At 39.6% G+C, this 21,529-nt stretch overlaps 2 protein-coding genes across 3 annotated transcripts; one reads left to right on the top strand and one right to left on the bottom strand.

Moving 5' to 3' along the window:
• Positions 1-831: 831 nt before the first annotated feature.
• On the bottom strand, positions 832-15,148 carry smc1a (structural maintenance of chromosomes 1A). Its single transcript, XM_085146895.1, has 26 exons — positions 14,784-15,148; positions 13,786-13,974; positions 13,276-13,388; positions 12,809-13,012; positions 12,019-12,257; positions 11,668-11,926; positions 11,399-11,539; positions 10,800-10,882; positions 10,594-10,693; positions 10,149-10,256; positions 9,842-10,027; positions 7,334-7,513; positions 7,086-7,232; positions 6,768-6,905; positions 6,564-6,680; positions 6,375-6,481; positions 6,149-6,290; positions 5,924-6,069; positions 5,659-5,812; positions 5,460-5,567; positions 4,202-4,358; positions 3,576-3,730; positions 3,297-3,448; positions 3,138-3,207; positions 2,916-3,026; positions 832-1,636 (listed from the first exon to the last, which is right to left on the bottom strand). Exons 1-26 carry the CDS (start codon positions 14,890-14,892, stop codon positions 1,556-1,558), a joined length of 3,696 nt encoding a protein of 1,231 aa, XP_085003021.1. The 5' UTR covers positions 14,893-15,148; the 3' UTR covers positions 832-1,555.
• A 128-nt stretch (positions 15,149-15,276) lies between these two features.
• On the top strand, positions 15,277-21,225 carry ribc1 (RIB43A domain with coiled-coils 1). 2 transcript variants are annotated; one of them, XM_085146897.1, is made up of 9 exons: positions 15,277-15,387; positions 15,825-15,938; positions 16,181-16,401; positions 16,561-16,778; positions 16,901-17,015; positions 17,299-17,417; positions 18,008-18,244; positions 20,748-20,914; positions 21,075-21,225. In XM_085146897.1, exons 3-9 carry the CDS (start codon positions 16,203-16,205, stop codon positions 21,154-21,156), a joined length of 1,137 nt encoding a protein of 378 aa, XP_085003023.1. In that variant the 5' UTR covers positions 15,277-15,387; positions 15,825-15,938; positions 16,181-16,202; the 3' UTR covers positions 21,157-21,225. The 2 variants fall into 2 exon arrangements, with proteins under 2 accessions (XP_085003023.1, XP_085003024.1); XM_085146898.1 differs by having other exon boundaries at positions 15,825-15,942; positions 16,192-16,401.
• The last annotated feature ends 304 nt before the right edge of the window (positions 21,226-21,529 follow it).

The raw sequence follows: 21,529 nt of genomic DNA, 5'->3' as shown, positions 1-21,529 counted from the left end.
GCTTCCAGCTCCCGTTTTTGCTCGATGACAGCTCGTACTTTTCCTTTTTCTCCCTCCCTCGCTCACAGACACATAACGTGTATGGCAGTCCATTCTCCCTGCAGCACGGACTACACTGCTTATGATGCTACATTCTTTAGAGCTATACCTGTAGCATTCTGCCTATTAGCTTAGCACAACAACAAAAAGGCCTCTCTCACCCAGGAAACATGCAGAGAGAGAGCGTCACCCTGTAACCATGGCAATCGTAACGCTGCCACCTGGAACAACAGAACGTAGCTGTCAAACAAAACCCAAACAGTCCTGACCCGCCACAATATGAAACAGGGAAGTACCGCCGTGTAATCCATTTATTTCAACAAAGTAACTGTATTCTAAATACCACCTTTTTAAACGGTAACTGTAACGGAATACAGTTACTCATATTTTGTATTTTAAATACGTAACGGCGGTACATGTATTCCGTTACTCCCCAACACTGATGACTAATGTCTGATAACGAAATTATGAGTGTTCAAATAATCAAAACTAATGAGAGAAATATACTTTTGCAACGAGTTAATGCAGACACAGGCTTTACTGAGAAGCAAAGTGAACGCTTTCATTGGTGCCTCTGTAGACGTTTGTGTGAAAACAAGGACTATAAATAGCCTCGCCTACCAAAGCCCTATTCCCCCTTATGGAATATAAACTAGTGCAGCAAATCAAATGCTACATTGAGGATCGGTTCAAACATATTCATATGAGAGCTACTTTAAAAACAGCCCGATGAAATTACAAAACAGCACATGAGTTGCAAGAATGTGTTATGAAGTAAACAAGATAAATGAGTTTAAATAATTCAAAATTTATTGAAGCAAAGCAATCGATAAAACAGGCTGAGCAGTTTCAGCATGGACTCATGCTGAGTTTTCTGCCTACCAAAGTTGATTCAGAATATTACTCAGGGAATAAAAAAGCAGAGCAGTAATAGCCTCAGTTCCATGATCTCATAACAGCTCTGCCAGCTGCTGCTGCTAACTGCAGGTTTTATTTAGCTTTTGCACATGGGAATGTATCCATCACACTGTAACAACAGATTCCTCGTTAAGCTTTAAAAAACAAACAAACATAGGCGCACATATGAAATTGCAGTTAAGTACAGAGAAGAGGAAACGGGCAAGAGCTTTAAAGCACACAGCTGGAAAGACGGCCATGAACAGTATAAAAGTTATGAAAACAAAAATTGGCTTTAGGGATGTTCGAGACACTTTAACCACATGATACAAATTCTACAGCTTCTTAAAAAGCACCCCACACAATTATATTGGAAAACTGATAAAGGACTGGTTTTTATAAATGTACATACATCCTGGTCATTACGGTCTATAAAGAAAATAAAACAACTGAAGCTCAATAAGTCACTACTCTAATGTTTTTGTTTTTTTTAAAGGAAATAACATGTGAGACCTAATGGATACATCATCTGTGACTACAAGGTTACAATGAGCAATCCAGAAAAAGTAACCATGGAAACATCCAACTTCACAAAATACCAGTGCTGGGAGAGCTAGTCTTACTCGTTTGGATTTGGGTTGGCATCAGGATATTGCGAGAGGTCAAAGGTTAGCACTTTGCTTATGACGCAGTCTCCTTGCTGTTGATGGAAGAAAAAAAGAAAATGAGTTCATCGTTTCGAATCAGCGTTGACTTCACAGCTCAAGATGCTGAGGTTTTATTGGCCAAATATCAAACAGGATCTTTTAATTCTTAGATACACTGCATGTGGTTTATGATGAGAATGTTATTGCATGTCTGTATATGAAGAATTTAAAGTGTTATATGAATCTAATGAAATTGTATTGCTGTCTCAGCTCCAGGTTCAGAAGTTTAACGTCTAAAAACAGCCTGACTACTGAAAGTTCAGCCATCTCAAGGCTATATTTTAGTACTTTGCATAAAGCTTTATATGCATAATACTCAGAAATGCATCTCGCCGGTTGGGTCAACACTTTGCTTAGCTTAAAACACGTCACAGGTCACAATACAATATTAGGAAGTACAATGTGCAACGAATATCCTGCAGAGAAGCAGAACTTTTTCTGTTTATTTTGTTTGTTTGTTTTTTTCCGAGCGGTTTCAGAAAGAAGAGAAGACGGGCTTCACGGGGATGTTTGGTGTATCGTGGTAACACAAAGCATTCACAGTCTAAACAGACAGATTTTACCATGTGCTCTTCACATTACTGCAAAGTTCAAATGGTTCCTGAAAGATGAGAATTATTTTATCATTTTAAAGGCCAAATCACAAACGCAGCCTGTGTGATACTCGGGTGATAACAGGTTAATGACCCTGCATGCTGGAGATACAGATGAGCCACCCACTCAGAAACTGTGACCGTCAATACATAACTGTATCCAGAGAATCTTTGATTAGGAGTTTCTGTTGCAGACATTAGCTCATACTGGGGAATCCTGGGTAAATTCCTTCTTTGCTTTGCGAATAGATTCAACAGCCATTACGCTCAGCAGGAGACATCTGGTGCAGTCAATACATGTCTCAGTCTCGTGACACTGGCGTATTGTGAGTGCTAGAGTAGAGTTTATATGAAAAATGATGCATTTTCTTAACAAACCATAAAGATTTATCTATAGCATAACCTTATATGACACATAATAATGTGCATTATGTTATGGGCTAAATTTAATATCACGAAGCAATGCATATGCTTGATCTTTATCTACTTTTATTCAGTTATTATGGCTTCTTTTTTGTTGTGGTTTTGTTATGGTAGCGTTCTTGTCTTAAAACAATGCTGAAACTACACAGCTGCACTTTTTAAGTGGTGCTTCAAGTAGTACTCATTTGGATCTAAGCTGATCTGCTCTTTGGGGATTTTATCCGTCTCTAATTCAAAAACAAAAAAAAAGACTCACCTCTGGATAAACACCTATGAGAGAGTCTGCCTTGGTGTAGAATTCCTCCTTCAGAGAAATGACAATGGCCTGGAAGTTCTCCATTGACTGGTCTTTGATGTAGTTGGCCACCTTGAAGGTACAAAGAGAAAGCATTAAGGCTAATGCACTAAAATCACAAGAAATATTCATTTAAAAACAAACAAACAGCTCATTATATCAACATTTATTCTCTAAACAGACCTTGCCAATATTAGTGTTGTCCAGAGCCGCGTCAATCTCATCCAGCACAAAGAAGGGGGCGGGTTTGTAGCTACGGAGAAGCAACAAAGATGTAAACAGTCAACTTCCGTCAAGTCATACGTGTATTAAAAATTCCTCTGCACATCTCCCTTGTTTCACCTGTGAATAGCGAAGAGCAGAGCCAGGGCGGCAACAGTTTTCTCTCCTCCTGACAAGTTGTCCATTGGTCTGAACCTCTTGCCTGGGGCCACACAGTTATAATTGATACCATCCAAATATGGCTCCTCTGGGTTTTCTGGACCTAAAAATGCCTAAAGAAGAAACATACGCTGATTGGTAAACGCAACTTGGGCACATGCACAAATGGATATATATAAAATTGACCATGTACCAAATTCCACACATAATATGTAATGTGGCAAGTCTCTAAAAACATACCTGAGCACTACTGTTGCGTGACAGAGCCTTGTAGATCTCATCGATATTGGTGGACACGGACTCAAAACAGTTATTGAAGCGATCAAATCTTTCCTTCTTGATCTGCTCGAAGGCTTGCTTGGCCTTCTTGGCTCTTTTCCGAGCAGCCTCAAACTCTGAAAAAAGAAAGGAAACCAAAAGAAGCGTATGATACAAGTTCCAATCCAATTTTATTTATAAAGCACTTTAAAATACCCAGCACAGGAACAAAGTGCTGTACAGAAAATAAGTTAAAACAACAGAATAACAGAAAACAGCAAAATAAATAAATAAAACACATAAAACATAAAATTAAAACAGCCCTATATTAAAACAAAAACAAGATAAAACAGCATCGAATCACCTAAAAACAACTAAAATTAAAAATTAAAAACCAGCATCTCACGTGGTGTCAAAGGCCAGGGTAAAGAGGTGGGTTTTCAAGAGTGACTTAAAAACAGATAAAGAACTGGCCTGTCTGATCTCTAAAGGAAGCTCGTTCCACAGTTTTGGAGGAACGAGCTCTTGTCAAGTTTAACAAGAGGTCTTCAACTTCCTGTCCCCTTCCACATTTCACCCCAGCTTCTAACACGAGACTGCCATCTCACCATCACTGGTCTCTTGGAATTTGTCCCTGACACTCTCAAGCTTCTCCATAGCCTTCATGTTGGGCGCACTGATTCTCTGCAGGATGCTCTGCTGCTCATTCAGACGCTGCTGCAGTGTGTTCGTCTCAGCCTTGATCTCTTCCTCTGACAGTGCATCCTTTAGGAAGATCGAAGAATAAATGTATTAACCCTTTAAAACCGGTCGGAGCGGGCACGCTCTGTTTTGCATAACTATTTTTAAATCCCGGTAGCTCTGCAACCACGTGAGCTAGCGCAATAATTTTTTTTGCATATGAAACCAGAGGAGTTGTACTTACATCTTATGCCATCAGCTTGTCCTCGGTCACAGTTTCCTTCCACATATAGCTTTGCAAAAACTAAATAAAAAGCACTTGCAGCAACAAAAACATAATATTCCAGAAACACGCTTTGCCGATCTGATCAGCTGTTCATAACACTTCCTATGTTGGAATAGACGTCAGCGCGAACTATCGCATGTCCGCCATGACCTGCCCAAAACCGGAAGTGACGTCATTTTTGCGGAAATGTAGTTTTTTACCGCCCGGGCCTCAATGAGCCTATACTGGTGTTTTTAAAAGTTATCTTTGACTTTCTGACTTTCTGTATCGTTTCTGGGATGCTTAGGACTCATATTGCACTGCTGAAAATAGTTTATTTTGATGCATATGCTGTTATTTTGCAAATTTGCATTATAATATTTATTTTCGTTTTTCCTGCAGTATATAAAAATTGGTGTATTTCAAAAATAAAACTATGAAGACACTCAAAATAAATTTCCTGTGGTGGGAAACTATTTTGTGCAACTTTTTTGTATTTACAGTTTTGAGGGATAAGCCTCTTAAATTTCTCTAACTAGAAATATATGTTAAAAAAACAAAAACGATTTTCAATTTCAATTCAATTTTTTTGTAGTTTATTGCACTTTTTTGCAATTTATGTAATCACTATGCACTTAATTCATACATATTATTAAAATCTAGGCTGTAATGGTTGTATTGATGTATAGCAATTTGAAATGCTCCCAAAAATGGCTCCACAGCATGTAAAAATATAATATAAGCTCTGGCGGACTTGGTTCTATGGTAGGTCTTAAAGGGTTAATTTACATGCATCTACAAAATGTAAGTACAAAATCTGACTTTAGCTACAGAGATCACCTCTGCTGCAAATTGCTCGTTTTCCTACTTGGTATATTTTAATGTGTAAAGAAAATTTTTATAATATTATTTGGACCCACCTTGAGGTCTTCAGACAGGTTGCTGTAGTCAATTTCTATAAGAGCCTCTTTGGCCAAAACACTGCTGGATGTCCTTTGGCTGCTGGACTCATCCGTCTGGGAACTCCCCTTGAACGGTGAAAACAAAAAGACGGCTGTCGTTTTCTGCTTCGGTCTTAATGGAATTACAGTTAGAGCAATGATGGTTTTGTTAATGTACCTCTCCCTGGCTGATATCATCCATTGTTCCAGAACGAAGAGGCAGCCTGATATCCTGCATTTTGCAGGCTTGCAGCAGGTTGTGACGGTCACTGCGCTTCTGCTCCAGTTTGGTCTCAATGGCAGTGACCTCCTTCTGGAGCTGAGTCAACTCCCTGGAATAATAAAAAGTTGTTTGTAGAACAAACTCACTCAAACATAAAATCATATTAAGAGGATATTAAAACAAAAAAACAACTAAAGTGCATATGTCTGCAGTCACTGACTTGTTTGCACCCCCCAGTTTTTTGCGAATCTCCTCCATCTCGTGATTTTTATCGTTGACTTCAGATTTCTTGGTGAGATGCTGGTTCTTCAGGTCCTGCAGCTGGGCCATTGTCTCGTCAATGATTTTCATGTGTCTGTGCTCCTCCTACAAAGCACGCGAGAGGGATTAAAAGTGATGTCAAAATCAAGGGCAAAACATTTTCATCGTCTAACTTTGTTTTCACCTTTTTAAGTCTCTCGATTTCAGCCTCGTCCTTCTTCACAGTCTGCTCCCACATCATGACCTTCTCCTGGTCTTCCTTCAGCTGATTCTTCTCATAGTCCAACTGGATACCCAGGCGGGTCTTTTGAGTCTCAAACTCAAGACTAAGACAAAAAAAATGAAGTTATGCTTCAACAAACCAGAGACAGATTCACTATTAGCAGAAGTGACTGGATTACTGAACTCACCGCTTCTTTGCAATCTCATTCTGCCTCTTCACTTTCTCCTCCTCAAACTCTCTGATATTCCTCACTCCAATCTCCTTACAGAATTCCACAAACACCTCATCCTCCACCTGGGAAACAGAAACAATGTTGTGCAATGTTACACGTTCATAAACGGACTTCTAACTGCAGCTCACTCTGTGCCAGTCTCACCAGGTTCATGCGGTCTCGCAAGTCAGTGATTTCCCGCTCACGGGACTGGATGATCCTCTTGATGTCATTGATGCGAGGGCCAAAGTTTGCCAATTCACTCTCTAGCTTAGACTTCTCCTGTATCACAGAGTAACAGAAAAACATTTAATGCGAGGGTCACTGTTTCTAACGGTAAGAGGAAAGAAAGCTGTTACTGAGCCGTACCTGCATATTGAGGGAGAGGTGACGGGTTTTTGTCTGCTCCAGATCACTCTGCGAGTACTTGAGTCTCATCTGCAGACCGTGGGCCTGAGACTGCACCTGACGGAGCTCTGCCTCCTTCCTCTTGGCCTTCATTTGCTCCTGCAGAGGAAAACATCAACATTAAGTGGATATTCATGAATTGTTCATTTAATAATTAAGGGAATATAAAATAATTATTTTAGTCAGAGGTTAGTCAGCATAAAGTGCTTCATGGTGACTCTTACTAAAAATCTGACGTCCCAACAAACTCTCTGATGTGGGTCATATATTTAAAGTCACCTTGAGCTCTTCAGTGAGTTTCTCCTTTTTCTCTTTGAGCTTGTCCACTGCCTTCTCATCCCATCGTCTGGCCTTAGCTTTCAGGTCGCTGGCACCTCCAGAGATGACTCCAGACTTCTGGAACAGAGTACCGTCCAGGGCTACCGTCTGGACACCGGTGAATAAGAAGTTAATAGGTAGAAGTAGTTATTACGCATTCTCACATCTATGAATCATCCAATCATCCATCTTTAAATTAGGTTAAGTACCTTGTGCCTGTATGGCCCTCCAAAAGCAATTCTTCGCGCATCCTCAACATTCTCGCAGACCAGAGCATTGCCACAAGCGTACTGCAGAGCTTTTTTGATGTGGGGAGGTTCATAGCGAATCACGTCAATCACCAGTTTGGCTCCTCGCAGTTCTCTGAGTTTCTCATCGGTTGGTTTCACCTTTGAAAAGACACATTTTAGATTTTCTAGACAATATTTACAGTGTGAACGGCACTAAGGAAAGAAAAACATTAATGACCTGAGGTTGGGATTATATTAGAGTTAAGTAGCATTTTATATAAAGAACCTCTGCAGGGAAAGAAAGGGTTCAAATTGTCAGTGAATACAGATTCTTTATAGGCGTGACAACATTTAACCCCCCCCCCCCCCCCCCCCCCAAAAAAAAAAAAAAAAACAAACAAACATAAAGAGGGAAGTATAATTTTGGCTTTAAAAACTGCAGAAAGCAATGTTGCCCATCCTGCCATGAATCTGCTCGTTCTATGACATTAAAACATGTTGCAGGAATTTTCATTATCGTCCGCAGGGAAAATTGTTTTAGCCAAATATTTTAAGAGACGACCAACTCTGAGAAACTTTAACAAAATATTATCTGGATACATAATCATCCAGCTGATCACCTTCAATTTCTCCCAACAGGGATATTCAGGGTTCGCACCTATTTTTCAGGGTCAAATTCAAGCACTTTTTAAGCACTTTCAAGGTCAATTTTCAAGCTTTTCTAGATTGGCAAAAAAAGAATGCATGTTTCACTCGTTTAACTAAGTGAGACCAAATAAAGATTAAAACAAATCATCTTAGGTAGACTTAAATGTCTTTTGTTCCCCGTGTGTAAGAACGGAGAAAAATGCACCAAACAAAAATACTGAAAAAGGAAATGCTTGCCTTATATATGTACAAACTCAAAAAACACATTTCTATTAAAAACTAAGATGTGAAAATGTGAACAAATCAACTTGTTAGAGATATTCATCTCCACTTAACAAGAAAACTGCACCAAACACCACAATAACACACAGCAAGGCCAAATGAATAAGTCTTCTCATCAGCGATTGACGCTTCTTAGCTATGTGACACAAAAATAGGAGACAGATGTTTGTTTGTTTTTAACTAGTTAAGCACCCACACCCAGAAAAATTTGGGCAAAGGGGAGAAGATCAAGTTTAATTGTTTAAAACGCAAGGTCAGAAATATAAGTGCAGACATGAGGACTGTCACAGGTAATATCCATATTTTGATTTATGATTTTCTGGAGTTAAATGTAAACCGAAGCATATTTTCAAAGGTGTTACTTTTTAAAAAATCTAGGTGAGAAAAATAAAAAAAATCCAATTTTTATATGTTTGAGTCACAGTAACTTTTTAACATAGTAGTTTGTAATAGCAGAGAAATACTCCATTTATTTTGGCCATTTCATTTTCAAGCAGCAAGCTCAGAAAACCCCTGAGGGCCTAACAGGTTAAAGTTAATTCCCAATAAAACTTACTGTGAGATGTTTGACTACACTGCTGTCTGTATTATTGTTAAAGTCACCTTTAAAGTGTTTGTTCTAATAACATCTTGTACAGTGAGACAGGCATGGAGAACAGCGCTGACTGGGAGAGGCTTTGAACAGATGACACACTCGGTTCAATTCAACATTTAAGACTTTAAGACAAACATCCACCTAAAATATATTTATTTAATCTGTCATCTGTGGTATAATTATGTAAAATTACAATGTATTGTTCATCTCCCTTAAATAAACAGGCAGCCTTAAAGTATGAAACATTCATATATTAAAACACTTAAATCTGTCTGTTGTCTCAGTGGCTGATAGAGCCCCACAGGTGTCAATGTGAGCTTGAAGCCATTTATCATTTTTAAGTTGTTTAATGTGTTTGTAATGTGCGGGCAGAGAGATTTTACTTTTACACATCGAGACTCATTTTATTTCTCTATCTGATAAGAAAACTATTCAGTCAGATAGTTATTTGTAGTGAACGAAATATAGTTTCACATCTGAAATTCAAGCACTTTTCAAACCTTGAAAAACCAATATTATTTTCAAGGATTTCAAGCACCTGTAAGAACCCTGGATATTATTCTCCAGAGCAGAGCAGAGATTTAAAATCAGAACTGCAGCAGCGCAGTAGCTTATCTAGTTCAGGACCCATCACAATTCACAGCTCATTGCCCACAAACCTAAAAATGTGACCCATGAGAATTCTCTGGAAAGTCTCCATAGAACAACAAATGATCTTGTTTTACCATTTCACTCAAATTAAATAACGTTTTAATCAAATTCAAACCAATAATGTAGGTAAAGTAATTCACCTTGTGAACGGCGTCTGAGTCATGGATGTATGGATGGACAGACGACGCTTTGTGCTTCTACAATTTCCATTCCCCAAGTTTTACAAGACTGATAATTTAGCTCACAGGCTACACCCATCAAGGACATCATTTTATTATGTTATGTTCAAAGCTCTCAGTTTATATACTTACTTCAAGGTAATCAAGAGGAAGGAAGGTCTCCGGCTCTCCTCTCTGCTCCTTTATGTACTGAATACAGTCTCTGCCAGTCTTCTCTGAGTCAACAATGATGGCGTCCATGTTCTTACCCAACACTTTAGTCACAGCGATTTGATATTTCTTCTGAGTGGGCTGACACAGGTCGATCAGACGCCCATACTGAAAACACAATCAGTAAACGTTAGTTTGTTTAGTGCTCTTATGCTCAATGTTTAAATGCTTTCACCAAAAAGAAAAGAAAAGCAGACCCGGCATGGGTATAGTGCCAAAGGAGCCTTACCACAGAGCCAGGATAGAGTCTTTTTATACTCTCCATGATCTCGGCCTTACGTTGCTGGCGACTGTTCTCCTGCCTGTCGATTCTGGCGTCTCCAAGCTGCTCCATCACCTAAACCAGTCCAATAATATGGGGATTCATCAGAGGTGCTACTATAGGTGACGTATTCACTTCCCATAACAGATGTAAGAAATTTATAGAATCCAGTATTACCCAAGCTAGCTAACATGGATTAATGACCCACAAAGCAATCATTTATTTAATCAAGTCTGCTGATTGACACAAAGAAATAATGCTTTGTCTTGTACAGTTCAGGAAAATATGAGCTATAGAAAAAGGCTGATGTCTTTAGGAGCAGAGTTACCACATGCAAAAATTAACTAACTCAATTAGAGTAGATTCAGCTTGTTGTTGGTGCTGATTTCTTTCTTTCCTGTGTATTGAGTACCTGATTAAGCTCCATATTGATCTCATCGATCCTCCTTTTGGCCATCTCCACTTCCTCAGTCAGCTCTTCCTCCATACGCTTCTGCTCATCTAGTGATTGCCTGATGGGGAAAGAAGGTTGTGAATCACACAGTAAACCAGAGAAACCTATAAAAATAAGTTTGCCACAGCTCCGCTCAAAACAATGCAAAATTAAGAGCAGCATACCTGCTGGTGGAAATATAATCCTCCAGTTTTTCAATACGTTTCTGGTTTTCCTCGATTTCACGGATCTTCTGCTTAATTTTGGCCTAAAGAGAAACAACAACTTTTATCAAATCAATTTTGTTCTGGCTCATATGTCTGTGAAGGTTCTCAGTCATCCAGGTCATCGTAGTCAAAGGAGCTTGCAAAGAAAAGCGTCTGTTCTTCTTTAAGTTGCTTGAAGACGTTTCACCTTCATCCCAGAAGCTTCTTCAGTTCTAAGGTCAAATGGTGGAGAGTCCCAGATTTGGTGGGGCCAGGTTTCACAAAGAGCTCACCCGAAACCCTGGCTGATTGGGACCCACACCCAGTTTCACGCCTTGGCTCAGGCGATTAGAGGATCATCAGGGGGTCCTTTTGTCCCTCTGTGGGGGGAAACTCCCACTAGGTTTAAATCTGGGACTCTCCACCATTTGACCTTAGAACTGAAGAAGCTTCTCAGATGAGAGCTGAAACGTCTTCAAGTAACTTAAAGAAGTCCAGACGCTTTTCTTTGCAAGCTCCTTTAACTTTGTTCTGGCTCATAAAACTTTTCCCACGTTTTCCATTTTTCTCTCCTTTACCTCTGTCTCCACTTTCTTCCTCTCCTCTAAGTCAAGGCGGTCCTGGTCAGCCTTCTGGTCACGGTTGAACTTCTCCAGCTCCTGTGCCAGCGTGGCCGCGCGTTTGCTGGCCTCCTCCTTCAGACGATGATACTGCTTCACCTGGAAGAAGGGAGACAAAGAGTGCATTTTTCAATTTCATGAAACAATATAATTTTACTAAAATCCTGTAACTAATTTGGTATTTTTTCAAAATAAAATGGCTAAAATATAGTTTTCACACATCAGACCTGATTTTCCTCCAAGGTGAGATCCTGGCCTTGACTCTGCGCCTCCTCCTCCATCCTTTCCTCAAACTCTTGCTTAGCCAGCTCCACTGCCCTCATCTCTTTATCCAGCTCATCCATGTCTCCCTTCCGCTTCTTGTACATCTTCTGGGCATTTTGCAGTGATTTTCTTGCTGCCTCAAGCTTCTTGATTTTGTGTGAGGTGTTCTCTTTGGCTTTGATGTACTGAGGCCTCTTTTGGTTCAACTCAGAGTCCTTCTCCCTGTAGTCAAGTCAACCGTTTAATGTAAGTCAAATGACTAATAGTGCATTAAGCTTTAAATGTCAAAACTTATTTTATTTCATGCCACTTACTTAATTTCTTTCTCAATGGTCTGTTGCTCCCTCATCAGCCTGCCCAGCTCCTTCTTCTTGTCCTTCAGCTCCTCCTCCACATGGTCCATCTTTTTACGGTCCTTATCAATCTCCTTGTTCCGCTGTCCAAGCTCTTTGTTCAGCCTCTCGATCTCAGTCTCATTGTGGTACAGTTTGAAGAGCTGCAACTGTACACTCGCTCTGGCTACTTCATCCTTAAGACGCTGGTAACGCTCGGCCTGGTAAAATGAAGGAAAAGAGAGAAGCGAGCAAATCATGATTAGAGATGTAACTGATTCCATATTTCATGACCAATGAGAATTTGAGGTTTTTCCATCAGATAACCCAAAAAACTAAACATGAAAATACAAAAGTTTGTTTCAAGGCTATTTTTGAGTCATTTCAAATATGAAATACACAGATTTGTTGCCGATTACAGTGTAACAATCTTTACTTCATCTTTGTGTTGTTCACCTAACACCAGACTTTCTCTCTTATATAAATACATGTGGGATGGATTTATATGCAGGATGTGCAGTTGAAACTGAAGCTTATGTTGAGCTTAGCTAAAAGTTCCTAGTTTGTCTTTTACTGTTGAAATTTGGTGCATTCATATGAATGACAAGTATTTACATTATCTGGAATTACATATTACCTAAAATTAGTTAGAGTAGAAACAGGCTATACCACTCAATGGATCCTGTATGGAGGAATTCAGTAAATGCCAAATAACCACAGACACTAATCATGACACTTTGTGTCCTATGCAGACTCAGTAAAAATGGCAAACCTCTTCTTTCTCTTGCTTAGCCTCTTTGCGCTCTGCGGCGATGTTTTTCTTGCGATGATAGTTGAACTGCGTGTCCTCCTCTGCTTTCACCATCTCCTTCTTCCTCCGGTCATACTCCTGGGCCAGCTCTCCTGAACGGGAGATCTCTTCAAACAGCGCCGTACGCTCTTTGGGGTTCTTCATGGCAATAGACTCAACAGCTCCCTTAAAGGGAAATAAAGACAAAACTGAGATTTGAAATAGCAAATAAAATGTTACCTGGTGTTAATTTAATCTCTGGTGTAACTGGCCAAGTCACGTTCAAACCAATGATACACACACACACACACACGCACACACACTAAAAACTACTGCACTATCCAATCAAAATAACCTAGTGGATTAGTACAGGAGTACTATGAAAGACTGCCTGTGCGTAAATTGCTCTTGAGAAGATCTTGACAACATTTACAAGAATTAAATCTTACCTGAAAGACCAAGAAGTTCCTAGCCTTTATCAGAATTCCAAGTTTTTCCAGTTCTTCACTGTACTCAGGCAGGCCCACTACTTTATTGTTGATGCGATACTCAGAGGAAGAACCTGGTGCATATTCCAAAAACAAAACAAGCATTAGCTCATCATCAACACACACAAATAATATACTATATATATATATTAATATACAAATATATACTATACTATTAAACTACATTATTTTATATACTATAGTAAACAAGTGCGTTTTATTCACAATTTATAAATGTAACAGATTTTAAATATTTTTGACCCACCAAATGCCAAACATGTGTAAAAATGTTTTCTTAGACGATGAGTCAATTTTTGAAAACTGATATCCATGCAGCTTTACTACTATCCTTTTATTCAGCTGAAAAGCATTCAAATTTTACTAGATCAGTGTCTCTTAACTCACACAGACAACTATTCAAAACAAAAGTTAATTATATATTAAAGGACGGTTGGTAATGGAGCTTTGTACCAATAATGACTCTTGTGAAGGCACGTTCTTCTCCATTATCTTCCTGGTACACCATACTGACAAAGGCTCTGTTGGCAGCTGGCTTCCCTACAGGCGCTCCATGGATTAGATCCTTCAGAGTCTTCACACGCAGGTTACTTGTCTTCTCTGCCAACACGAAGCTGATGGCATCCATAAGGTTGGACTTTCCTACAAACATTATGATGACATTGAAATCTTAGTAAACTTTGGGACCTTTTTATATGAAAACACACATGTTAAGACCATGTTGCTGCTTGCTTTTATACATAAACAGCAACTACTGTATATAGGCTTTAATATCCTTTATGTAAAACATACTTTGTTACCTAATATTAATTTTTACATCCCATCTCATATTCTTATATCTCTGTTTTATTAAATTTTATTTTTGATTTATTCTAGTTGTACACTATGGAATGGGGAGACTTCATTTGGATAATATGCATGTCCTGTAAATATTATAGGAAAGTTCACCTTTTATTTGTACAGTCTAGTGCAAAACAGCAGTTCTGCAATAAAATGCATCTTATTGGCTATTAGTGCAGTTTTTACACGTTGTATTGGCCAGATAATTTTGATGATGCATTGCACTGTATTACGAGAAAAGACCGTTGAAAGACTTCGTCTTTCTCTAGTGTAAAGGTAGGTCCAACCCCAATGTTTACAAATATATTAAGTGCCTATACGACATAAGTGCTTAAGCAGTCTAAAGTAATTACTTTAATTAAAATAAAGTACGCTACTCTACAAAACTGACAACCATTAATACACCGAAATAAAACTTAAATAAATACTCTAGTGGCAAATATGAATATGAAACAATACGATACATCACGCTACCAACAGCTGAACCTCCGTACAGTTCAGCTATGCACAGACTGAGAGTTATGGGCTGTGGAGCTCTGTTTACCGTTAGGCACAGCTAGCAGTTTGCATTTCGCATTAGCTTCGAGTTTATGTTAGCTGTCATTACATACCAGATCCATTGGGTCCGATGATTGCAGTAAACTTGTGAAAAGGTCCGATAATCTGCCTTCCTTTATACGACTTGAAATTTTCGATCTCTATCAGTTTTAAATAACCCATCTCGTTATGTTTGTTTAGCTGGTCTGCAGCGAATATTAGCTTAGCAGTTAGCTAATGCTAACAACCAATGTTTACACGATAAGCTGTTGCAAAGACGCAGTGTGCACGAAATGAATGAACCCCTCTGGTCAATCTACTGCTGCTCTGTGCACAAATTACATTATGATCTGCGCAAGCGTTTTAAAAATTAAAATGAAAAATATAATCTTTATCAAATATACTCGGTACGGCGGCGACAACAATGCGCCATTTTACAATCCAACAGGAAGACCCACAAGCGCGCGAGACGCGAAACCTCACAGTTCTTCTTCTTCTTCCGTCAAGTTTAACGGCAGCTTGCATCCAAAACTGTTGCATTACTGCCACCTCCTGGCTGTTAATCGTCCATCATTCCTGAATCCTCAGATCCACTTGATGAGACCAGTATTTCTCAAAAAACGAAAAACCACCACTTTCCCTTCACCATGACTTAACTCTTTAACCACTCGTTCAAACGTAAGTTCCCTTCCACCACTCATTTCACCCCACATCACCCTCCTGTGACTTGGATACTTCCTGCAACTAAGGAGTACATGCTCAACCGTCTCAACAACAACAACAACCTCCTCCTGTCTCTTCAATCCGCTACTCCTCTTAGCTTCTATTGTGTTTTGCACCCTATATAAATGTCTCCCTTTTGTTTCATTATCCCATGCCATTTGCCAGAAGTTCCTACTTTCTGTCCAAACTACACTTTTCCCTTCAGAAAACCTCACAGTTTCTCGCGAGACCAAATTTAGTTGTCTGGAGTTTGTCGTGTTTTGATTGTTATCTCGACCTTGGATATCACTTTTTAATACTATTAATGCTACTTTATTACAGAATATACACATTATTAAAAATAAAAAGACATTTCCTTAGCTGGTCCTGTCACTCTTCTTATGTATTTCCAGCATAGCGATGTGCGTCCACTTGTTTCCATGGTTACCAAGGGTCTCCAAACACAACAGGAGCAGATTTTCATTCACTGCTATTGAAAGAAACTGAACAGACTTATAACGTCAGCGGTAAGTTGATCAGAGGTTTATGTCCATTTTTAAAGAAGAGACATTTGATTTAGTCTACTTCTTCTTTAAATATGCCTTGCCTTTGGTTTTTGATGCTATCAGGTGATGACAGGAGCAAATCGCTCTGTAGATGAACCCCACCAGGATTTTATATTTCAATCGGCATAATCATTTCTTTAATAATTTATTTTCAAGCAAGATTATCAGCTCCGATAATAAGTGTCGTAATGCTGTCTCTTTAGGAATTCACTAGAAACTTTGAACATGTTAAACGTGGATTTGCCTGTAGACGAGTCCACGGAAAAGGCTGCGGAGAGGCGTAGGGCTGCAGAAACAGCACGCAAGGCCCGCATTTTCAACACCCGACTTCGTGTGATGGGTCTCGACCTAGATACACTAAACCAACAAGTCCAGGAGAAGAAACACCAGCAAAACATGGAGAAACAAATGGACAAAGCTTTGGGTAAACTGAAGGACAGAGATGAGTAAATTAAAGCAGGTTAATTGCAGACATAATTCCTGCAAGACGCTATAAATGCAAGTCCCCTAGTCCCTTATTATTTCAGGCCCTCTCCATTAATGAGCTTTGGTTGGTCACAGGTGTATTTTTAATGTATTACAGATAAGTTGAGAATATACCAAGATGAAGCACTGGTGCAGCAGAACAATGCTGAAGAGGAGAAGCGAAGAGTTTTGAATTCTGAACTCACCAATTACTGGGCTACTCATCAGCGACCAGAGGACTCTCGTGATGCTGATCTTAAATTTGGCCTGAAGGGGGCATTCAAGATCGCCATTCCAGAGAATGAGCTAGGGCCTGCCAGTATGCAAATCTTTAAGGTAGGGCAGCTCTGACAAAGCAGGGGATTTGTAAGCTTTAAAGACCGGGAGGGGGTCCAGCTAATGGTTAAATGTGTAATATTGTTACCTCTTATGGTCATCTGTCCTTGTTTCATGCACAGGGAGAGGGTGTCGGAGAGGAGCTGAGGATGAGAGAACAAATAAGAAAGACAGAACGAGATCTGCGAGCACAGATGGATGCGAATGAAAAACGGCACATGCGAGACAAGCACATTGGTGAAAAGAGACACACACAAGTACACACATTCACTAGCATTCCTAATGAGTTTACATCCTTTACTTTACAACCTCTGTACATCACACACATGCTTCATGCTTTCCTGCACAAACAATCATACACTCCCATGCACAGCCCTTATTACCAGGTGACAGTGATGGATGCTTATCCCTAAGAGCTTTACTGTAAGTGTGAAGTGTGCAGTTAAAGAGCCAAATACAACAGCTAACGCAGGTGTGGAAAAACACACGTCAGATGATCCCCAAATCATGTGTGTCACAGAGATGCTTGTGAGCAAAGAGCTGGTGCAACAAGACGCGAGAGGGGCTCAACAAGCTGCCCTCGAGGAGGTGTGTAAGAGAGCTACCCGCATCGCGCTCGAGAACTACAACCAGGCTCTGGTACAGTATATGTGCGCACTCACAGATGGACAAACAGATATGCACACACCACTCACTAATGTGAATGCTCAAGGCAAAATCTAAGGGGGGTGGGAAGGGGCAAGCTGTGACATGATGTTGTCATGTGGGAATTGCAAGCTGAAAATGTCAAATGATGCATGCACACACTTGGTGCAGGATGGCAGCAATCATATTATTTGGCACCAGGCAACATGGATGGTTAAACGGCTTTGATGTATGCATGGTTACTGTCTGTTTTTAAAAGCCTCCATTTAGCTCTTCCCTCATTTGCCTGAATGCACTCGGCTGAATCCCCCGTTGGGAGGCATCATTGTAAATCCTTCAGGTCACTGTACTTTTTCATAGTGTTTAGTGGTTTCACTAATAACCACTCATGATGCACAAGCAAATAGAGAGTGGCTCTCTCAGGGCGACGTTCGCCATATGGCTGACTGGTAGCTCTATGCTAGGAGTAACCACATTTTAGAGACGGGGTTTTGCAATGCTTCTGAATCATCAGTCATCAGTGGGATGATCAATTAACTGTCCCTGGATCTGTGTTAAAGCCTCACCATGTCCTGTACACACAGGCTAAAGAGCAAGCAGAGAAGCTGGAGGAGCAACGCAAGAGAGAGGAACAGGAAAATCTGGCAGAGATGTGGCATACAATGACATCTGACATGATGACAGAGTGTGCAGAGGCAACAGAGAGACAGGTGGGAGGAGGGAGGCCGCCACAGGTTCTACCAGACAGGTGGAAAGGAATGAGCCCTGATCAGCTGAAAAGCATTCAGCAGGAGAGAGAACAACAATGCCTCGAGAGACAGGTATTACACTCGGTACTCCACAGTAATATAGTCAAAGCTGCACACGGTATTCCATATATGTTATGTAGAATACCATGTCCACATAATCCCTTGAGTACAGAGGTGCCCAGCAGGGGAATTGGGCGGGGCAAGTACTTGTGCTTGGGCACTGTATGTGTGGATTTGAAATGAGTGTTTTCTTTTTTATTATTTTTTATTTAATTCAGCTCTGTCAGCAGCAATTCACAACAGCAGTCACATCAAAGCACTTTATATTGTAGGTTAAAGACCCTAAAATATTAGTTAAATAAACAACAACAATCAAGCGACTTGGTGACAGTAGGACAGAAAAACTCTTGTTGAACCTTAGACAGAACCAGGCTTAGGGAGGGGCAGCCATCTGCCGCGATCATTTTGGGATGAAGGGAAAGAGTTTTTCACATCTGTGCCAACCTTTCTACACAGGTTGTTTTCAAAAAGGACTTCAGCTTTGAGGAGATTACTCACAAAGAAAATGATCCTAGATGTGAAAAAACAAAAACATAAGACGGGAATGTGAAAACTACAAAGTCTGTAATCACTAGAGGTGGGAATCACCATACATCCCACGATACGATATTATCACAATACTTAACGCACGATACGATATTATTGCAATTTTTTAAAATATTTTGCGATATTCAGATTCTGTACATAAAGGTAAACTTTATCAATATTCATTTTCTCTAATATCAAAGTCTCACACTCAGTCTTTCTCTCATTTCAGTTTTATTGTTGACAAACTGAACGGTTTGTATTACAGTCTAGTCCAACTTAACTGAATCAACCATCTGGTACAATTATAGCTATTCTGAACTATGCAGTTTATGAAAACTATGCAGCCCCTTCAGCAACTGAAGAATTTGAAAGTAAATTAAAACAAAATATAATTTTACATTAAATAAAAAAGGTTTAAACTTAATTAAAATAAAACATGTCTTAAATTAAAATAAGTAAACTGTCATGTTTATTGCTGCCAAAAAAAGTTAAACACATTTGGACAGTGAAGGAATGTCAGGATTCTTGCTCAGAAAAAGGATCAACATGCTCTGAAGTCAGAGCACAAAAACCTTTTTTGTAACAAAATATCGATTTCTGCTGTCCCTGTATCGATACATTATTAGCAAACAAAATATCACCATGCTACACAGTATCGATTTTTTCCCCCACCCCTAGTAATCACAAGTAAAAACAACCAAAAAAGCAACAGTGCAATATTACTAGTAAAAATATACATGTATATGAGATCTACACCTTCAGTCCATAAAATAGAGAAATATATTAAGATAATTAAAACTATTGACAGATGAGTATAAATGATCATTTAAAACCAATAAAATAAGTAGAATTAAAGTTCATAAAACAAAAAGAAATAAATAACTAAACTAAAATACTTTTAAAATACATTAAAATACTAATATCAGTCATTATTAAAGCAGAGTTAAGGGAGTCACCTGCTGACAACAGTCATGAAGGGGATGTCGTGTGTTGTCCAGTATGTTTAGCAGTTTGTGCAACATCCTGCTCTTAATAACTTCCTCTAGGGGCTTCAGGCTAGTCCCCAGCACAGACTCAGCCTTTAATCAGCTTGTTCAGCTTTCCAGCGTGACTGGCTCTGACGCTGCCACCCCAAAACAAACCTACAAAGAAGATTGCACTAGCAGTAACAGACAATAGTGTTTTACTGAATTCATTAAATGACCCAGAAAGCCTCAGTGTTGCATTTCCAGTCCAGTCTGTTATTGATGTGAATACCCAGGTTTTTGTAGCTCTTCTCCCACAGTGGAAATGCTGTTCAACTTAGGTTTGTCCCTCCTTTTTGTGTTGTTTTACACACTGCAAATGTTGGAGTACTCCTGATGTGATTCAGAAGGTTGTTTCAGCAGCGAATCAGAAAAGATAAAAGCCACATCACCAGTGTTGCTTAAGACTCTGTAAATAATCCATGAGGTCTGCGCGTAGCTTACTAGCTTGTCAGATAGATATTGAGGTCGCAAACATTGCGTCACCTTAAAAAAGCACTAACATTTAAAAATCAACTCTAAAACTAATTGGAAGCTAGTAAATGTAGCAGGAGCACTACTAGTGTCCATCAAGCCAGCTGGTGCTCAAACCAGCATCCAGGCACTGAAAGTTGGTTTGAAGTAATAAAAGGTCTTATTTTAGTGTGCTGGAGATATTTAAAAAATATACCAGCGTATATCAGTTTTCTCCTTATTCAGGATGATGGTATCTTTCTAGTCTTTCTAGTGTACTAAAATAAGGCCCCAAACTTTCCATTAGTGCCTGGACCTGGATTAACGTGATCAACATTGATTTCAAGATGCAATAGTGGCGAGAATAAGCATGAACATAAAGTGCTAACACAGAAAAAATCATTTGGGTGGATCCAGTTACCAAGCCATAAGACCTCCAGCAGATTATTTGGCTCTGAAGCTTTGCAAAGTTTAGTGCGTTTTTAGATTTATTTCCTCTCGGCCTTCAGAAACAGCGAGATGCTGAAAAGATCCGTGAAGCAGCTTGGGACCTGAAGCTGCTGAATCTGTCCAGAGAAGCCGAGAAGGAGGACCTGAGAGCAGCCGAGCTGAGCAGAGAGCGGAGAATTCAGATGGACCGCTACAACATGCAGCTGGCCCGAGAGCAGCTGGCACAGTGAGCACGGCGCACATATTCACACACTTTCTGATTAGACACTAATCAGCAAATGTGTTTTAGGCTTAGGTGATAAAATATGGAAATATAGATTTCAGATTTTATAAACATTTGGGGGGACAAGCTACTTACTGTGTTTAAATTTCTGTTTCTGTCCCAGGCAAGAGTACCTGAATAAGAGGCTGTACACCAACAAACCCACCAAGGACTACTTTTATCAATTCAACACCAGCTCCCGCTGACTGCCAGTGACCTGACATTAGCTTGTCCTCCTGTGGCGTTGGGCTAAATAAACCTGGTTAATCAATGAATCAGTGTGAACTGGATGAACATTAATCATAACATAAGTGACATAGATTTCCTCCCAATTAACACGGTTATTTCTGATTAGTGACAAAAAAATGGGAGCCTGTTTTGGTACAGATTGTTCCACGTACTTTATTTTTCAGTCATATATCCAGTTACAGCAGTAGCTTCATAATGCAGTTACAATATTGGCCCCAAAAGTGGCAGAAGACCCACAGCTCCAGTCATCCACCCACGACAAATATAGGCATCATCATATTGTGCTAATACTGCACCCCACACTCTGTGAAGAGGCATATCATCCCCAGC

This window comes from Neolamprologus multifasciatus, chromosome 20 (assembly GCF_963576455.1).
Source record: "Neolamprologus multifasciatus chromosome 20, fNeoMul1.2, whole genome shotgun sequence".
In the NCBI taxonomy this organism is placed as follows: domain Eukaryota; kingdom Metazoa; phylum Chordata; class Actinopteri; order Cichliformes; family Cichlidae; genus Neolamprologus; species Neolamprologus multifasciatus.
Note: the sequence above shows the minus strand (reverse complement) of the source record. Positions and strands in the feature narration are given on the sequence as shown.